General features: G+C 44.1%; 2 protein-coding genes across 2 annotated transcripts; one reads left to right on the forward strand and one right to left on the reverse strand.

The window, feature by feature from the left end:
• Positions 1 to 425: 425 nt before the first annotated feature.
• Positions 426 to 7,165, reverse strand: RAD1 (RAD1 checkpoint DNA exonuclease). The gene is made up of 5 exons (XM_009904056.2): positions 6,957 to 7,165; positions 5,138 to 5,246; positions 2,080 to 2,338; positions 1,641 to 1,739; positions 426 to 705 (listed from the first exon to the last, which is right to left on the reverse strand). Exons 1-5 carry the CDS (start codon positions 7,149 to 7,151, stop codon positions 522 to 524), a joined length of 846 nt encoding a protein of 281 aa, XP_009902358.1. The 5' UTR covers positions 7,152 to 7,165; the 3' UTR covers positions 426 to 521.
• Positions 7,166 to 7,294: 129 nt separating this feature from the next.
• BRIX1 (biogenesis of ribosomes BRX1) lies at positions 7,295 to 12,266 on the forward strand. Its single transcript, XM_009904045.2, has 10 exons — positions 7,295 to 7,444; positions 8,126 to 8,237; positions 8,630 to 8,673; positions 9,745 to 9,815; positions 10,166 to 10,215; positions 10,334 to 10,407; positions 10,619 to 10,669; positions 10,947 to 11,048; positions 11,566 to 11,694; positions 11,980 to 12,266. Exons 1-10 carry the CDS (start codon positions 7,295 to 7,297, stop codon positions 12,247 to 12,249), a joined length of 1,053 nt encoding a protein of 350 aa, XP_009902347.2. The 3' UTR covers positions 12,250 to 12,266.
• The last annotated feature ends 2,444 nt before the right edge of the window (positions 12,267 to 14,710 follow it).

The following is a 14,710-nucleotide window of genomic DNA, read 5'->3' on the forward strand; positions in this document are numbered from 1 at the left end:
TGGGTTCACCAGTAAAACAAGCCAGCATTTGCCAGAAAGAAACCACCTGCTGCTATTAAGGCAAGTTTGAACATATTACTCCCTTTTACGATAAATTTGGGTTAATTTGTAAGTCACTGAAATTTAACTGGCTAACATATAACTAGTATTCATATTTTTCTCTTGTGTAATTGCTCAGAACAAGCCAAAGAACAAAACCCAAACAAAACCTTTTGGAGAACACTGCAAATAGCAGCAACGTACTACACAAACAGCACTTTAACAACCGTGCTGCAATCAGTGGCTGAAGAGATCAACTCTCTTCTATTGCTCCCTCAGCTTCAGTGTTTTTGAGTCAAGGATAACAGATGTTTGCAAGGAAATAAAAAGGAAGTCTTCATCTTTCAAATTCCACAGTTTAGAAAAAAAAACCCCAAACCCCAAATATGAAGTTATTAATCTTTACAGTTTTTACCCAGTTTTATAAAAAAATATATTATTTTATAGCTCTATAAATACCATGTGGATGCCAAAGCACACACCTACAGTTCTGCTTCCGTGATATCCTCATCAGGGCAACAGTAGTATTCCACAAAACAGATCTGTCCATCTTCATTTCTAATCATATACTGCAGTGAAAGAAATCCTTGAGCATCCGTTCGAATGGACACTTTACAAGATAAAGCCAGTGCCTTTGTCGATGGTTTAAGCAAAGAAATCTTGTACCTGCAGGGGAAAAACAAAAGTCATCTGAAAAAAATACTGGACAGGCTGGATCAATAGGCCAAGGTCAGCTGTATGAGGTTCAACAAGGCCATGTGCCAGGTCCTGCACTTGGGTCACAGCTGACCATGAGCCATCACCGTGCTCCGGTAGCCAAGAAGGCCAACAGCATCCTGGCTTGTATCAGCAACAGCAGGAGTAGGCAAGTGATCATGCCCCTGTACTCAGCACTGCTGAGGCTGTACCTTGAATACTGTGTTCAGTTTTGCTGGGGCCCTCAGTACAAGAAGGACATTGAGTTGATGGAGTGCGTCGAGAGAAGGGCAATGAAGCAGGTGAAGGGTCTGAAGAACAAGTCTTATGAGGAGTGGCAGAGAGAATTGGGATTGTTCACTCCAGACAAAAGAAGGCTGAGGGGAGACCTCATTACTTTCTACAGCTACCTGAACAGAGGTTGTAGTAGGTGTTGGTCTCTTCTCCCCAGTAACAAGTGATAGGACAAGAGGAAATGTCCTCCAGCTGTGCCAGAAAAGGTTTAGCTAGGCAGGTGAGGCATTGGGCAGGCTGTCCACAGAGGTGTTTGAATCCCCATCATTGGAAGTCTTCAAAAACCACTTAGGCATGGCACTTTGGGACATGGTTTAATGGCTGTGGTGGTGTCAGGTTAATTGTTTGGCTCGATCCAAACAGACCAATTTTATGATTACTCCCACAGAGTAACTAAAAACAACTAGCAACATGCTAATTTGATCTTTTTCCTGGTAAGAATATTGGACAGACATTATTAACACTTAGTTTTTGATCACAGACACAGACTTCCGTCAGATGGAAAGTATTTTTCCCCTCACAGGAGTAAAATGAATGTTGCATAATGCAAACAATGTTTTTTTAAACTTTCCAGACCTGCCACAGAAGGGACTGATCACAGACTTCCTAACCTGTTTGTCTGGGTCTGGTTACAGTGGAATGCTTCCATCAAATCAGAGTCCTTAGGATAGTCCAGATGTGCACTCCCTGCATTTCCAAAAGTAGATAATCTGGAAGATAGAAAGCACCACCCCAACATACCTGATTATAGCTCTCTGAAAACTCATCAGAATCAGTCATCTTGCACATCTCAACACTTGTTTCACAAAATACTCGCTTGTTTTGCTGTACTTAACTAAAAATACTAAACTGTCCACATGACTACCACATTTATAAGGCTCTCAATATCTCAGCTAGATTACACACTGTGATTTGCTATACTTCTTACAATTCTTCTTGAAATAGAGCAGTATTCTCAAATAGCTCCCCTCTCTTCACCCTGAAAATTTCCAGTCCTTAACAATGGAGGCCAGGCACGAGCATTTGAGTTGAAAGCATAGTTTTCAGTACCTGAAGTAGGGTTTATCTGGAGACATGGTAATCTGCAGAACCTCACTGGTCATATCCAGTTCAGCAAACGCCTCCCGTAGCCCTTCTGACTGCAGGATAATTTTATTAACAACCTTCGTACTACAGAAGTCAAAGTCTAACAATTCATCAGGTTCTTGTGTGTTGATTTTGCACACTGTCACCACTCCTCCTTCTTCCAAGAACAGCATCAAGGGATAACCATAACCACGGTAACACATCCTAAGGGCTGTTGATGTTCCTGAGAAAGAGAATGAAATAAACCTTCTTCAGAGAGCTACTTAACACACTTTAGAGAATTCACATTTTACTGGTGGAGAGGCCACAGATCAGCAGGGTTTAGCATGTTTGGTGCAGCCTCCAATACAATGATGTAGCACACTGGGTGCAGCGTCTCAAGACATCCTCAGCACTGCTAATGGTTACGCAGCTGAATGACGTTATTGTACGTAGATGTACCCCTCAGGTAACACTAGCTGTGACAATGAAGCTGGATATGCTAGAAAGGTTCTACTGCAATATGGAAACCCTCCATGGTCCTGAAGCTCTCTCTAGCTCACTCATTTCTTTACTACTCTTGCTGTTTGTGTAACCCAAACTGAAGCTTAGCTTTCATTATGGCCACGTTCTCCTTTTGCTAGGTAACCATAATTTGAATGTTTGGTTTCCCAAAATCAAGACAGATGTTTAGTACAGTTGATTTACAGCACAAGAAAGACAAAGACTTGTTACAGCAAGACCAAAGGAGAGACACAAAATTATTAGAAGGATGGAATGTGTCTCCTATGACAACAGGCTAGGAATGTTGGGGTTGTTCAGAGGGGTGGCTGATGACCCATCCCTGGAAACATTCAAGGTCGGTTTGGATGGGGCTGTGAGCAACCTGATTAGCTGAGGATTTCTGAGCTCACTGCAGGGACTAGATGATATTTGAAAGCCTCTTCCAACCCCAAACATCCTACAATTTAGATCTTTAGGTCAAAGTCACAACTGAAACAGTAGAGGAATGTTGAGTTCAGCCCAAACCTGCAATGCTAGTACTGCCCCCAAAACCTGTCATGGAAATCACCCCCACAAGTACCTAGTGCAACCTGCAGCACTCATAGAGTCATACTAACATTTAGTTAGTTTTGCTTGTGAAAATATTGTAAACCACCACCAAGTAAAAAAAAACCAACACAAATAAATTAAAAAACAATTACTTAAAGTAAAAAAAGTCTTGAAGACCTGCTTTTTTTTCAGTTCCCATGTAGCAGTGCCACTGAAAAGACTACAAACAGGATCAATAACACAGTCTATTGACAGGATTCTTGGTTGTATGGTTTAGTTGATTAGGTGGTGTCGGATGATAGGTTGGACATGATGATCTCGAAGGTCTCTTCCAACCTGGTTAATTCTATTCTATTCTATTTCATTTTTATAATTGACACACTTGGTATGCAAGCTCTAAAGTGCTCTTACAGCACCTGAAGTGGTACCCAATCCAGACACATATTTCTTGTGAGACCTTAAGGAAGCATCATTTCTCAGTACCTTATCTGCAAGCTGGAGACAATACTCATAAAGTAGATGCAGGTGTAGCCTGGAGAAGGAACAGAAGGTGCCACAGCATGCTGATTTCTCCAACAGTTCACAGTAATAAGGCATCCTGAGTCCCTTGAAAGCCCAAGTGTAGATCCCCTGAGGCCTTAAGATGTACTGACAGCTTTTGCACTTTTCCAGCTTGCCCCAGCCGTAGTCTTTTAGCCTTACGTTGAGGGTACATGCAGCCTCACAGCCAGACACTTCAAAGTACATGACAGTGGCCAGCACGGCAGAGGGAACCTTGGCACTCACTACAGCCATAGTGACTAACCTGAATAGGCTGCAGTGGGACTGACCTGCCAGCTGTGCCCAGGTTTTACCCTGAAGTCAAGGGTACTTTGGAACAAATTCGCCTTTCTGTGATGTGGGTATCTCAGCCCTGGACTGAAAACATATTGACAGGTAAGACAGCCCTGACATGTGTCAGTCCCAGTGTTCAGCACTGGTCTCAGTTTAAACATCACACAATTCAACAGAGATACCAGAATAAAGTACTTGAAGATGTGTTTTCTTATCAAGATTATAGAAATTTACAGGACTTTTCAGCTTCCCACACCCTGCCAGCAAGCAGGTACACAGGACGCTGCAAAGGAGCATGGCCAGGACAGCTGACCTGAACTAGCCAAAGGGATAGTCCATGCCACAGGATGGTGGTATGCCTTATGGTGCAAGATGGCTGGGAGGGGCTGATCAATTTGGGCATTGGCCAGTGAGTGGTGAGCAATTGCATTGTGCATCACATGTCTTTTTGGGGGGTTTATTTCTCTTTGGTTTTCTTATATTCCTTCCCATTACAATTAATAAAACTCTTCTGGTTTTTTATTATCACACTTTGGTCCATTTTGGTTACTAAACTGGTTTTACCTCAACCCACGAGTTTTACTTCTTTTTCACTGATTATCCTCTCCAGCCCACTGAGAAGGGAGAGCAGCAACCTAGTAACTAACCAAGTGGTGGTTAGTTACTAGTTTGGGTTACACTATACCTCACTATATTTATAGTGAGGCTCACATTCAAGCTGAGGCTTGCCAGGGCTCTGGGCGACCTGATCTACTTGAGGATGACCCTGCTTATTGCAGAGCGGGCTGCTCTAGATGACCTGTGGAGGTCACTTCCATTCCAGACCATTCTGTGATTCTATGACCCCAATAGCACCACACAGACATTTACCTTTATTCCATCTTCCAAACTCAGTCAGCCACTTTGAGCCTCTCCTGCTGCAGTGGGCCCTGACACACTGCCTGGGCTGACATTCATCAGCAACATTTTTCCCCTCCAACCGCAGTTATCGCAGCACACACTTCTACTAGCTTAAGCAAAAAGGATGAATCTTGATAGAGAGTGATAGCTGCCATGCTCAAAAACACTTAGGGTGAGGAAGTCAGGAGCTGTGCCAAGACTGGAAATCTCCCTACAGCCATGTGATTACACATATATATGTGAACATGCAGCATACCTGGCAAAGAACTGGCACCAAAAATGGTCAAGCAGTCAAGAAGAACAGACAAGTTGATCCGGAAAGTCACTGATTCCTCCTGAACAGTAAATTCCTGAAAAATTTCTGCCTGTAAAAGAAAGGGCAGAGATAAAAGAAGGGACTTCCTGCAACTATTTTACAGCACTTCCACTTGCAGAGACCAAGGCCGTACAAAGTCATGCCTCCATGTAACAGCGTACTGATTAAACAAAAATGAGTCTCCATCCTCACAATCAGTAAAATAAACCAGGTCACAGCTGAAACAAAGTAAAATGGCACAAGCATGGAAAGATAAGAACTTCTCTTTTATAGTTTAAAAACAAGCTACAAATCTTAAAGCCTAAAGCTGCCCATTTCTGGAGCTGGAAACACTCAAGGATCTAGAATCACAGGATGGTTTGTGTTGGAAGAGACCTTTAAAGATCATCTAGTCCAGACACCCACTCTACAGTGAGAAAGGGCATCTTTGATTACATCAGGTTGCTCAGAGTCCTGTCCAGGGCCAGATGGGGAATCTAATGCCTCTCTGGGCAACCTCTTTCATCCCGTGTTACACTACCCTCACTGTTATACATTTTTTCCCTTATATGTAGCCTAAATACACCCCTTCTGGATTGAAACCATTACATCTTGTCCCATCACAAGAGGCCCTGCTTAAAAAAACCCTGGCCCTATCTTTCTTACAGGCTCCTTTCAAGTATTGAAAGGCTGCAATAAGGCCTCCCTGGAGTCTTCTTGTCTCCAGGGAGAAAACAACTCCAACTCTCTCAGTCTGTTGTACTAGGAGAGGTGCTCCACTTCTGTGATTTACATTTTGTGGCCCTTCTCTGGACCTGCTTCAACATGTCCATGTGTTCCTTGTGCTAACAATTCCAAAGCTGGAAGCAGTACTCCAGGGAGGCTCTCATCAGAACAGAGTCAGGGGATAGAATCCCTTCCTCAAACTGCTGGCCATGCTTCTTTTGATGAGGACCAAGAAATGGGTGTATTCTAGTCTGTGAACTGTCAGCTACTAGTCAACAACTAGTCTAGTCTGCGACTGTCAGCAGTCACAGCCACTAGAGGTAGCAGAAAAGTGAGCAAGGATGCTTTTCATCTTGTATTAATGCAAGAAGAAATAATCTAGATGGCTATTTAAAGCTGTCTATATGGACAGTTCAGTGTAGCTGAGATCCCCTGCCTAGGTGTAATCTCTCAAGCATTCTTTCTGGAGAGTTTGACACAGAATCAGAGTGAAAGGGGCAGACCACTGCTCCAGTCTTGCTTAGAAACACACGCTCCTCCCTGTGGTTGGATCAGCTTAGCCAAGCTGATACTGTGGATAAGCATCAGTGAATCAACACTCTCATTTCAAGTTGACTCAAATTCACCTTTTTTTGCCTTAGGATGAAATACAATTTAAAAAATTAAAGACTGATAGATGCTTTTTGAATATGCTCATGCAAGTAGCAGTAGGCTTAGCTGGTGCCAACACATTAAACACGAGTGCAAGATCATCACACAGACAAGCACGCACGTACAAGCCAGGCACCGAGCGAAACCTTTCAATTGCACGGGAATGTCACAAATGACAACAGCCTCATCACAGCACTTCCTCACGTCACCTCCCATCTCTCTGCCGTTATTTCCGCGAAGTTTCCCCGTGTCCGCGGGTAAACGTGCTGTATACCTCCTCTACCATGCAACTAGGACCCCCCTAAGGTCTCTGACAGCGATACCAGCCCCTCGCTTACACCGAAAAGGGGCTGCCCTGTCAGCACCCCCCGGCCAGGGACCCCGGCCGGGCCGCAGCTCGCACCTGAATGAAAGCGTTGGCCTGGATGCATTTGGCATCCTCCACCGTCACCCTGAGGCCGTTGGCCGTGGCGAAGCAAGTGGCGTGGTCCTGGAAGTGGACGGCCCTAAGGAGGCTGGAGAGGTGGCGTGCATTGTCCAAGCTGACGACCAGCACGTACGGCTCGCCGCTGGTAGGCAGCTGCGTGGAGAGAGGCATGGCCACCGACCCGCCGCCCGCACGCCGCTTCCGGAGGGGGCGGAAGTTGGGCGGCGGAAGTGCGGGAAGGCAGAAGGGCAGCCGGGCCGGAAGCGCAGCCGGGCCGGAAGCGCGAGCGGCCGCCTACGGTGTGCTGCGGAAAGATGGCGGCGGCCAAGAGGAAGCGTGATGTCCCGGCCGCGCGGCCAAAGAAGCGCGCTAAGAAGGCTCCGAGCGGGCCTGGCGCGGATGCGAAGCCGCGCGCGGACGGAGCGGGTCCAGAGGAGTACAGCATCCCGCCACCGGTTTCCCAGGTACGCGCCAGCCCCGCTGCCCGGGGCGGGAGGGCAGGGCCGCGCTGGGTCGCGTGCTCCCGCGCTGCTCCCTGCCCGGGCCGGTGTTTGTCCGTTGTCTCGTGTCCGCCCCGGGACAGCCGTTAAGAGAGAGGTTTCGTCGCCGATGTCTGTAGCCAGCACGGGTGACCCACCGCTGTATCCTCATCAGCCGGCCCAGCCCGCTGCTGGCAGAAACCCAGTTCCTGCAGTGTTTTCTGCTGGTCCCAGGGTCGAGGCACCAGAACTTGGGGTGTAGGGGAAAGCCCGGGCGCTAAGCGAGCACAGAGAGCTATTTACTAATTGCTTAATAAACGCAGTTTAAAGGAAAGTAGCATGCCACGAGTAGGAGGAGCTAGGTAGTGCTCTGGAATTGTGGCTCAGCTCATTTTGCAGAGCTGAAGGGCTGCCTGTAGTAAATAAATCCTGTCTATGGCTTTCTTAATTTGTACGTGTGTTCTAGGGATGTGCTGAAGTAGGACTGGTGTCAGTTTTTATGTAGAAACTTACCTGTATTCTGCAGTGAAGTCATCACTTGCTGGGGGAACGATTCTGTGTGAATGGGCAAATAATGACAAATGTTGCTACAAACCTTCGTTGTTGCTGTGCTGTAGTCGTTTAAGGCTAGAAAGTTCCTGCTTAACTTTTTTGTTTTTTTCCTAGGGTAAATGGAAAAACAAGGAGCGAGTGCTTATATTCTCTTCTCGTGGAATTAATTTCAGAACCAGGCATTTAATGCAAGACTTAAGGACGTTGATGCCCCACTCCAAAGCAGGTAGGGTTAGAAGACACCCCTAATTTAAATTTTCAGGATAGTTTTAAATGAAGGACATGTAACAATGTCTTCCTTTTCAAAATGTGGTACATTACTCTTCTGGTAAAATTTATGTCTTAAACAAAAGAGCCCTTTTGAGACACATATATCACAACTATAATTATAGCTGGTATTTCGGGGTATTTACTCCTGTGGCCTCAGTTGACTCTATAAGTGCACAGATACTTTCATTGCTGTGTTTATTTATTGCATAATACAGTTGAAACAACTTGATAGTTTTTCCTGATCTTTCATTTGTAGCTAGTAAAAATTTTGCAAAGGGACTGACTGTTAAAAACACATCTTTTGTTAAATTGGTTTCCAGCCTCCCAAATGCTTTTCTTGTCTTCCAGATACTAAAATGGACCGCAAAGACCAATTGGCTGTTATCAATGAGGTAATCAGGATTTAACTAGTGCTCCTTTTTATTTTTTCTGTGGAAATTAAATGTGCAAGAGAAAAGGGCAACCAAGTTTAAAGAATCTCAGTTCTAGTTACAGGAGTTGTATGGCTTTATAGATGAAAACTACTGAATACATAGAGTAGACCAGGTTGGAAGAGACCTTCGAGATCATCGTGTCCAACCCATCAACCAATCCAACACCACCTAAACAACTAACCCATGGCACCAAGCACCCCATCAAGTCTCCTCCTGAACACCTCCAATGATGGTGACTCCACCACCTCCCCAGGCAGCCCATTCCAATGGGCAATCACTCTTTCTGTATAGAACTTTTTCCTAACATCCAACCTAAACCTCCCCTGATAGTCAGAAGGTACTTGTATTAAAACAGGAAGCTCAGTAGTGATTACTAAAGTCAATGAAACCTTTCCTAGTGGAGAATTACCGCTGAACATGTCTTTCTGTGTAGACTAAAGACAATGTAGTAGGGCAGTGGTAGTTCAGAAACTAGTACCCAGTGTCGCAGTTCTTGCTCTCTTGTTTATATCCTCAAGTTTCAAACTGTGCCAGGCTTAGGCTTGAGGTGAGGAGAAAGTTCTTCACTGAGTCATTTGCCATTGGAATGGGCTGCCCAGGGAGGTGGTGGAGTCACCATCCCTGGAGGTGTTCAAAACGGGATTAGACGTGGCACTTGAACCATGGTTTAGTAGTCATGAGGTGTTGGGTGACAGGTTGGACTTGACGATCTTTGAGGTCTTTTCCAACCTTATTGATTCTATGATTCTGTGATTACAAGAGCTTATCAGCTTGCTTGTAGCTTCAGTGAGACTATTACTCCTGGCAATAAACATGTGAAATTTTTCAACAAAACAAGTGCTTTAACTTAAGTTTGGGAATCAGTAGGTGTAGTACACTGAGATGAGACCTTTGCTTTCAAAGATGTATTTTGGAGGGTGAAAGATGCAGAGAGTCATGTGGAAAGTTTGGTGTGTTTGTTGTTTTTGGTTTTTTTTTAAATACCTCTCCAGAATTTTGTAAACAGATAATTTGATGTGTCTTGTGTAGGTGTGTGAAATGAAAAACTGCAATAAGTGCATTTTTTTTGAAGCCAAGAAGAAACAGGATCTCTATATGTGGTAAGGAAATGTTATGTTTTCTTCAGTTTCTGTCTGTGGCTGAGAATGCTCCCAGTCTAGCTACAGTTTTATATTGTAGTAGTGGAAATGCATAAAATACTGTCACTTGGTGAAATCTTTGCTATCTTTTACTTCTGTGGGCAGTGCAAGTTTACAATGCAAGGCCAGCTTTTGTAGACTGTTTACAAAAGGATTTTACAAAATTGCTTAGAAAGTATTTCCCAGTGTTGTCAAAACATCTGAAATGACTTCAAGACATAAATAACTGGTTGGTGTACTGCAGGAATCTATCATGCCTTCTGACTACTGCTAAATTCTTTTGTCTCTTCCCCACTACCTGTTACCTGTAGGCTTTCAAATATACCACAGGGACCGTCAGCTAAATTCTTAGTGCAGAATGGTAAGTTGGTTGACATTATTTTGACATTATTGTTTGGGCTCCCGCTTTCTTGTCTGTGCAATTTTGTGTAAGCACTAAAATGATTATTTATTTATTTTTAATTAAAAAATCACTGTAGTTCACACACTGGCTGAGCTGAAGATGACAGGAAACTGCTTAAGAGGCTCACGGCCCCTACTGTCTTTTGATCCAGTAAGTATAGGTATTACTTAGTATCAGTATCGTAGTATCAGTCAGGGTTGGAAGGGACCACAAGGATCATCTAATTCCAACTCCCCTGCCATGGGCAGGGACATCCCACACTAGATCAGGCTGGCCAGAACATGTTTTGGTTTGGGTTGGGTTTTTTTGGCATGACTATTACATTAGGCTTGTATGTAAAACTGCACTTCTTTCTTTGTAGATATTTGACAAGGAGCCACATTATGCCCTCTTAAAAGAACTGTTTATTCAGGTCAGTCTGTATTTCTTCTGTCCAGTGTTTTTTTTGTCATTTGAATTAGTTTTTGGCAACATACTTCAAAATGTGAAGTGTTTTTTTAAGTAGTTCTGCACTTCCAAATGTGCAAAAATTCTTCAGAGAATTAGAGTCATGCTTAAAAATCAGTTGGATGCATGTTCTCAGTTTTGAGTTTTGAATGTAACCTGGGATTGGGATCTTCAGTAAATTACAATTAATTTAAAATGGCCTTTAAGTTACAGATGTGTAGAAATGCTGCCTTTTATTACAGATATTTAGTACACCACACTATCACCCCAAGAGCCAGCCTTTTGTAGATCATGTTTTCACCTTCACTATTACGGATGAGAGGATCTGGTTCCGGAATTACCAGGTTAGTGGTCACCTCTGAAGAGGTGCTCTGAAGGAACATAGTATCAAATCCATTAATTGCAATAAAATGAGAAGAATCAGTATTGTCAGAATATGCCAACACGTATGCTTGCCCACAGTAACTGTGGTTCTTAAAATCACTTACTTCCTGTGTCTCTGGAGAGAGTTGGTTTAAGTTTTGTGCACTTCAACCTGTGTGATTCTGTGATGGTTGTCTCGGTAAGGGTACTAGCGAAAGCCTAAGCTTTGTTTCCCTGTTAACCTTAATTACTGGTTTGACCTAAAGTGTGCTGGAGCTTACTTTCTAAAGGAGGAATTCACAGATACCTAGTACTTTGCAATGCTTGCTTTTAGTTGGGGAATTGCTTTATATATGGAATTGTTACACCAGTCCAGCTTATCAGCTTCAGTGGGATCATATCTTGGATTTAAATTCAGTTAAATTGCTGTATGCCAGGTGCTTATAAGGTCATTAGTTTCAATCCATGAGGCTGAAGAAAGTGTTCTCTTCATTGCAGATAATAGAAGAAGATGCATCTCTAGTAGAAATTGGGCCTCGTTTTGTCCTGAACCTCATAAAAATCTTCCAAGGCAGCTTTGGAGGACCAACTCTGTATGAAAATCCCCATTACCAGTCTCCAAATACGGTGAGTAGCTTTGTCTTTGTTGTCTTTATTTAGCAACCAATTTAAAAAATGATCTTGTGTTCTGTCTGTGCAGGAGACTCATATATGCCTTCCCCTGGGATCCTTTGTAGAATTTGAGAACAGAGCAATTTTGGTAACAAGTTGAATGAATGCATGAATTCGTGTCACTGAGCATTGCACTGAGGATTTTGAGAGTTGAGCTTTTTTGAGAATTACCTTTTTTTTTTTTGCTACCTCATTCTTCCATCTTGTTTATTTGAAACCTGGTGTAATTTCTTTTCACAGCATCGAAGGCTGCTGAGATTGTCTGTGGCAACCAAACTTAGAGAGAAACAGCAAGTGAAGGAGGTGCAAAAGATAAAGAAAACGGGGAGTAAAGTGCTTATTGGAGAAGATCCCACTGAAGTGGTCTTTCAAACTCCAGCTGAAGAAAAGCCAGTAGAAATACAGCTTGTGAAACCAGAGTCAAAGCCAATTGTTAAAGATAAAAAGAAGCCACGCAAAATTCAGAGGAAGAAGCAAAAAAAGCTTTTCAGAACTGAAGCGTCAGGGTAAATGATACAGGTGATGAATCCAGCTATATCGACATAATACTGTAAATACTCATTTTTACAGGCAAAACTAACTGGACTTCAGTTTTAATAAAGAAATGGATATTTTACTTGTGTTTGTACTCTTACATTTGTCTTCCTCTCTTAGGGGGGTAGTGGGTTTTGAAAAACACGGCTGCAGGAAAGGAGGAATGAGACACTCCCAAGTATTTCTGATTTTGAGAGCTGACCTCTTGAATACCTCTGGGAAGCAACCCATCATAACACATGTACAATGAATAAAACCAACTGGTTAGTGCATGTCATGAAGTGGAATTCAAAAGTTAGCTTTCCTAGTATGACAGCAGTAGAATATCCTTTCAGAAGTTTTAACTTTATAAAAATGATCTCATAGGGAGTGGTGTATTTTTAATCTTCATAATCTCTAGGAAATGCAAACAAATAACAGCTCTTAACTGCCTTAAAAAACCTAATTTTGCCTGTGGTAGCTCCTGTACATAATCAGGTTCTTAGTACCTGAAACACAGCTATGGAGTTAAAATGGGCCCCTAATACTAAATTAATTGCAGATTCCCTAAAGGTACATGCTACCCCTGAATGGATATCAAAACCATACACCTATAGTAGCTAGAAACAGAATGGCCTGCGTTGCTGTTACAGCAACAGTGCTTAAGCACAGAATTCCCTGCTTTTATACACTTAGAAAATCAAAACCCGGTAATTTTTCTGAAAGTGCTGTCTTCTTGGTTCAAATGTTTGTTGTTAGGTCTTGTTTCTCAAATACAGTGATTATTTTCCAGTTTAAATAAGGTTTTTCCATTTAAAACTGGCAGACAAGCTTCCAGTATGGCGCTCAAGTCATTGCAACCAAAGCTCTTCATTTTGCTCATGGATACTGCCTCCAGTTCAAATGCAGACATGAGCAGTCCAGAGTTTGGCTCACTGTAGGTCTCACCTGCTCCCTTCAAAGTTAACATTGTCTCAGAGCTGCAGCATGAGGTTAGCTTTAATTTGGGGCTGTATTTTCATAAAATTCATAGGTAGTTACTGTCTGTGGTCATTAGTCTGTGAGTTACTGGCTGGGAAAGATGCATGCAACCATTCTCAAATTCTAATGGCATCAGCCTCCAACCAGACTGAAAAACCTGAAGCATAATTTGTTGAGGATTTCTATGTAGTGCTCAGAAAAGCTGGATTCCCTTAATCCAAGTTGGCCTCCTGAGGTGGCAGATGGAGGCAGGGAGCAGTATAGTTCCCCTGTGATCCAGGAGGAAGTAGTTAGAGACCTCCTTAGCTGGCTGGATCCCCACAAGTCCATGGGACCGGATGGGATCCATCCTAGGGTGCTGAGAGAGCTGGCAGATGAGCTGGCTAAGCCGCTCTCCATCATTTTCCTCCAGTCCTGGCTCACCAGTGAGGTCGCAGATGCTTGGAAGCTGGCCAAAGTGATGCCCATCCACAAGAAGGAATGGATGGATGAGCCAGGGAATTCCAGACCTGTCAGCCTGACCTCAGTGCCAGGCAAGATTATGGAACAGGTCATCTTGAGTGCAATCACACAGCACTTAAGTATGGCCAAGGGATCAGGCCCAGCCAGCATGGATTTAGGAAAGGCAGGTCCTGCCTGACCAACCTGATCTCCTATGTTCTGGTGACCTACCTGGTGGATGTGGGGAAGGCTGTGGATGTAGTCTACCTGGACTTCAGCAAGGCCTTTGACACTGTCCCCCACAGCAAACTCCTGGCCAAGCTGTCAGCCCATGGCTTGGACAGCAGCACTCTGCACTGGGTCAGGAACTGTCTGGAGGGCTGAGCCCAGAGAGTGATGGTGAATGGTGCCACATCCAGCTGGCAGACAGTCAATGGTGGTGTCCCCCAGGGATCAGTGCTGGGCCCCATGCTCTTTAACATCTTTATTGATGATCTGGATGAGGGGATTGAGTCCATCAGTAAATATGCAGATGACACCAAGCTGGGGGCAGGTGTGGACCTGTTAGAGGGTGGGAGGGCTCTGCAGAGAGACCTTGACAGGCTGGACAGATGGGCAGAGTCCAACAGCATGAGATTTAACACATCCAAAGTGCTGGGTTCCATCCATTGGCCACAACTACCCCATGCAGAGCTACAGGCTGGGATCAGAGTGTCTGGAGAGCGGCCAGGTGGAGAGGAACCTGGGGGTAATGGTTGACAGTAGGCTGAACATGAGCCAGCAGTGTGCCCAGGTGGCCAAGAAAGCCAGTGGCATCCTGGCCTGTATGAGGAGCTTGGAGGTCATTGTGCCCCTGTACTCAGCACTGGTTAGGCCACACCTTGAGTCCTGTGTCCAGTTCTGGGCCCCTCAGTTTAGGAAAAATACTGTCTTGCTGGAACATGTCCAGAGAAGGGCAACAAAGTTGATGAGGGGTTGGTGTCTACAACTACCTGAAGGGAGGTTGTAGCCAGGTGGGGGTTGGTCTCTTCTCCCA

Source organism: Dryobates pubescens, chromosome Z, assembly GCF_014839835.1.
Source record: "Dryobates pubescens isolate bDryPub1 chromosome Z, bDryPub1.pri, whole genome shotgun sequence".
In the NCBI taxonomy this organism is placed as follows: domain Eukaryota; kingdom Metazoa; phylum Chordata; class Aves; order Piciformes; family Picidae; genus Dryobates; species Dryobates pubescens.

Excerpts from the sequence above, each read along its gene's own strand:
- BRIX1 (XM_009904045.2), top strand. The coding sequence starts at position 7,295 with ATGGCGGCGGCCAAGAGGAAGCGTGATGTCCCGGCCGCGCGGCCAAAG. Across the intron at positions 8,238-8,629 it reads GATGCCCCACTCCAAAGCAG|ATACTAAAATGGACCGCAAA; the intron begins GTAGGGTTAGAA and ends CTTGTCTTCCAG. Across the intron at positions 9,816-10,165 it reads AAACAGGATCTCTATATGTG|GCTTTCAAATATACCACAGG; the intron begins GTAAGGAAATGT and ends TGTTACCTGTAG.
- RAD1 (XM_009904056.2), bottom strand. The coding sequence starts at position 7,151 with ATGCCTCTCTCCACGCAGCTGCCTACCAGCGGCGAGCCGTACGTGCTG. Across the intron at positions 1,740-2,079 it reads CCAGATAAACCCTACTTCAG|ATTATCTACTTTTGGAAATG; the intron begins GTACTGAAAACT and ends TCTATCTTCCAG. Across the intron at positions 706-1,640 it reads AACCAGACCCAGACAAACAG|GTACAAGATTTCTTTGCTTA; the intron begins GTTAGGAAGTCT and ends TTTCCCCTGCAG.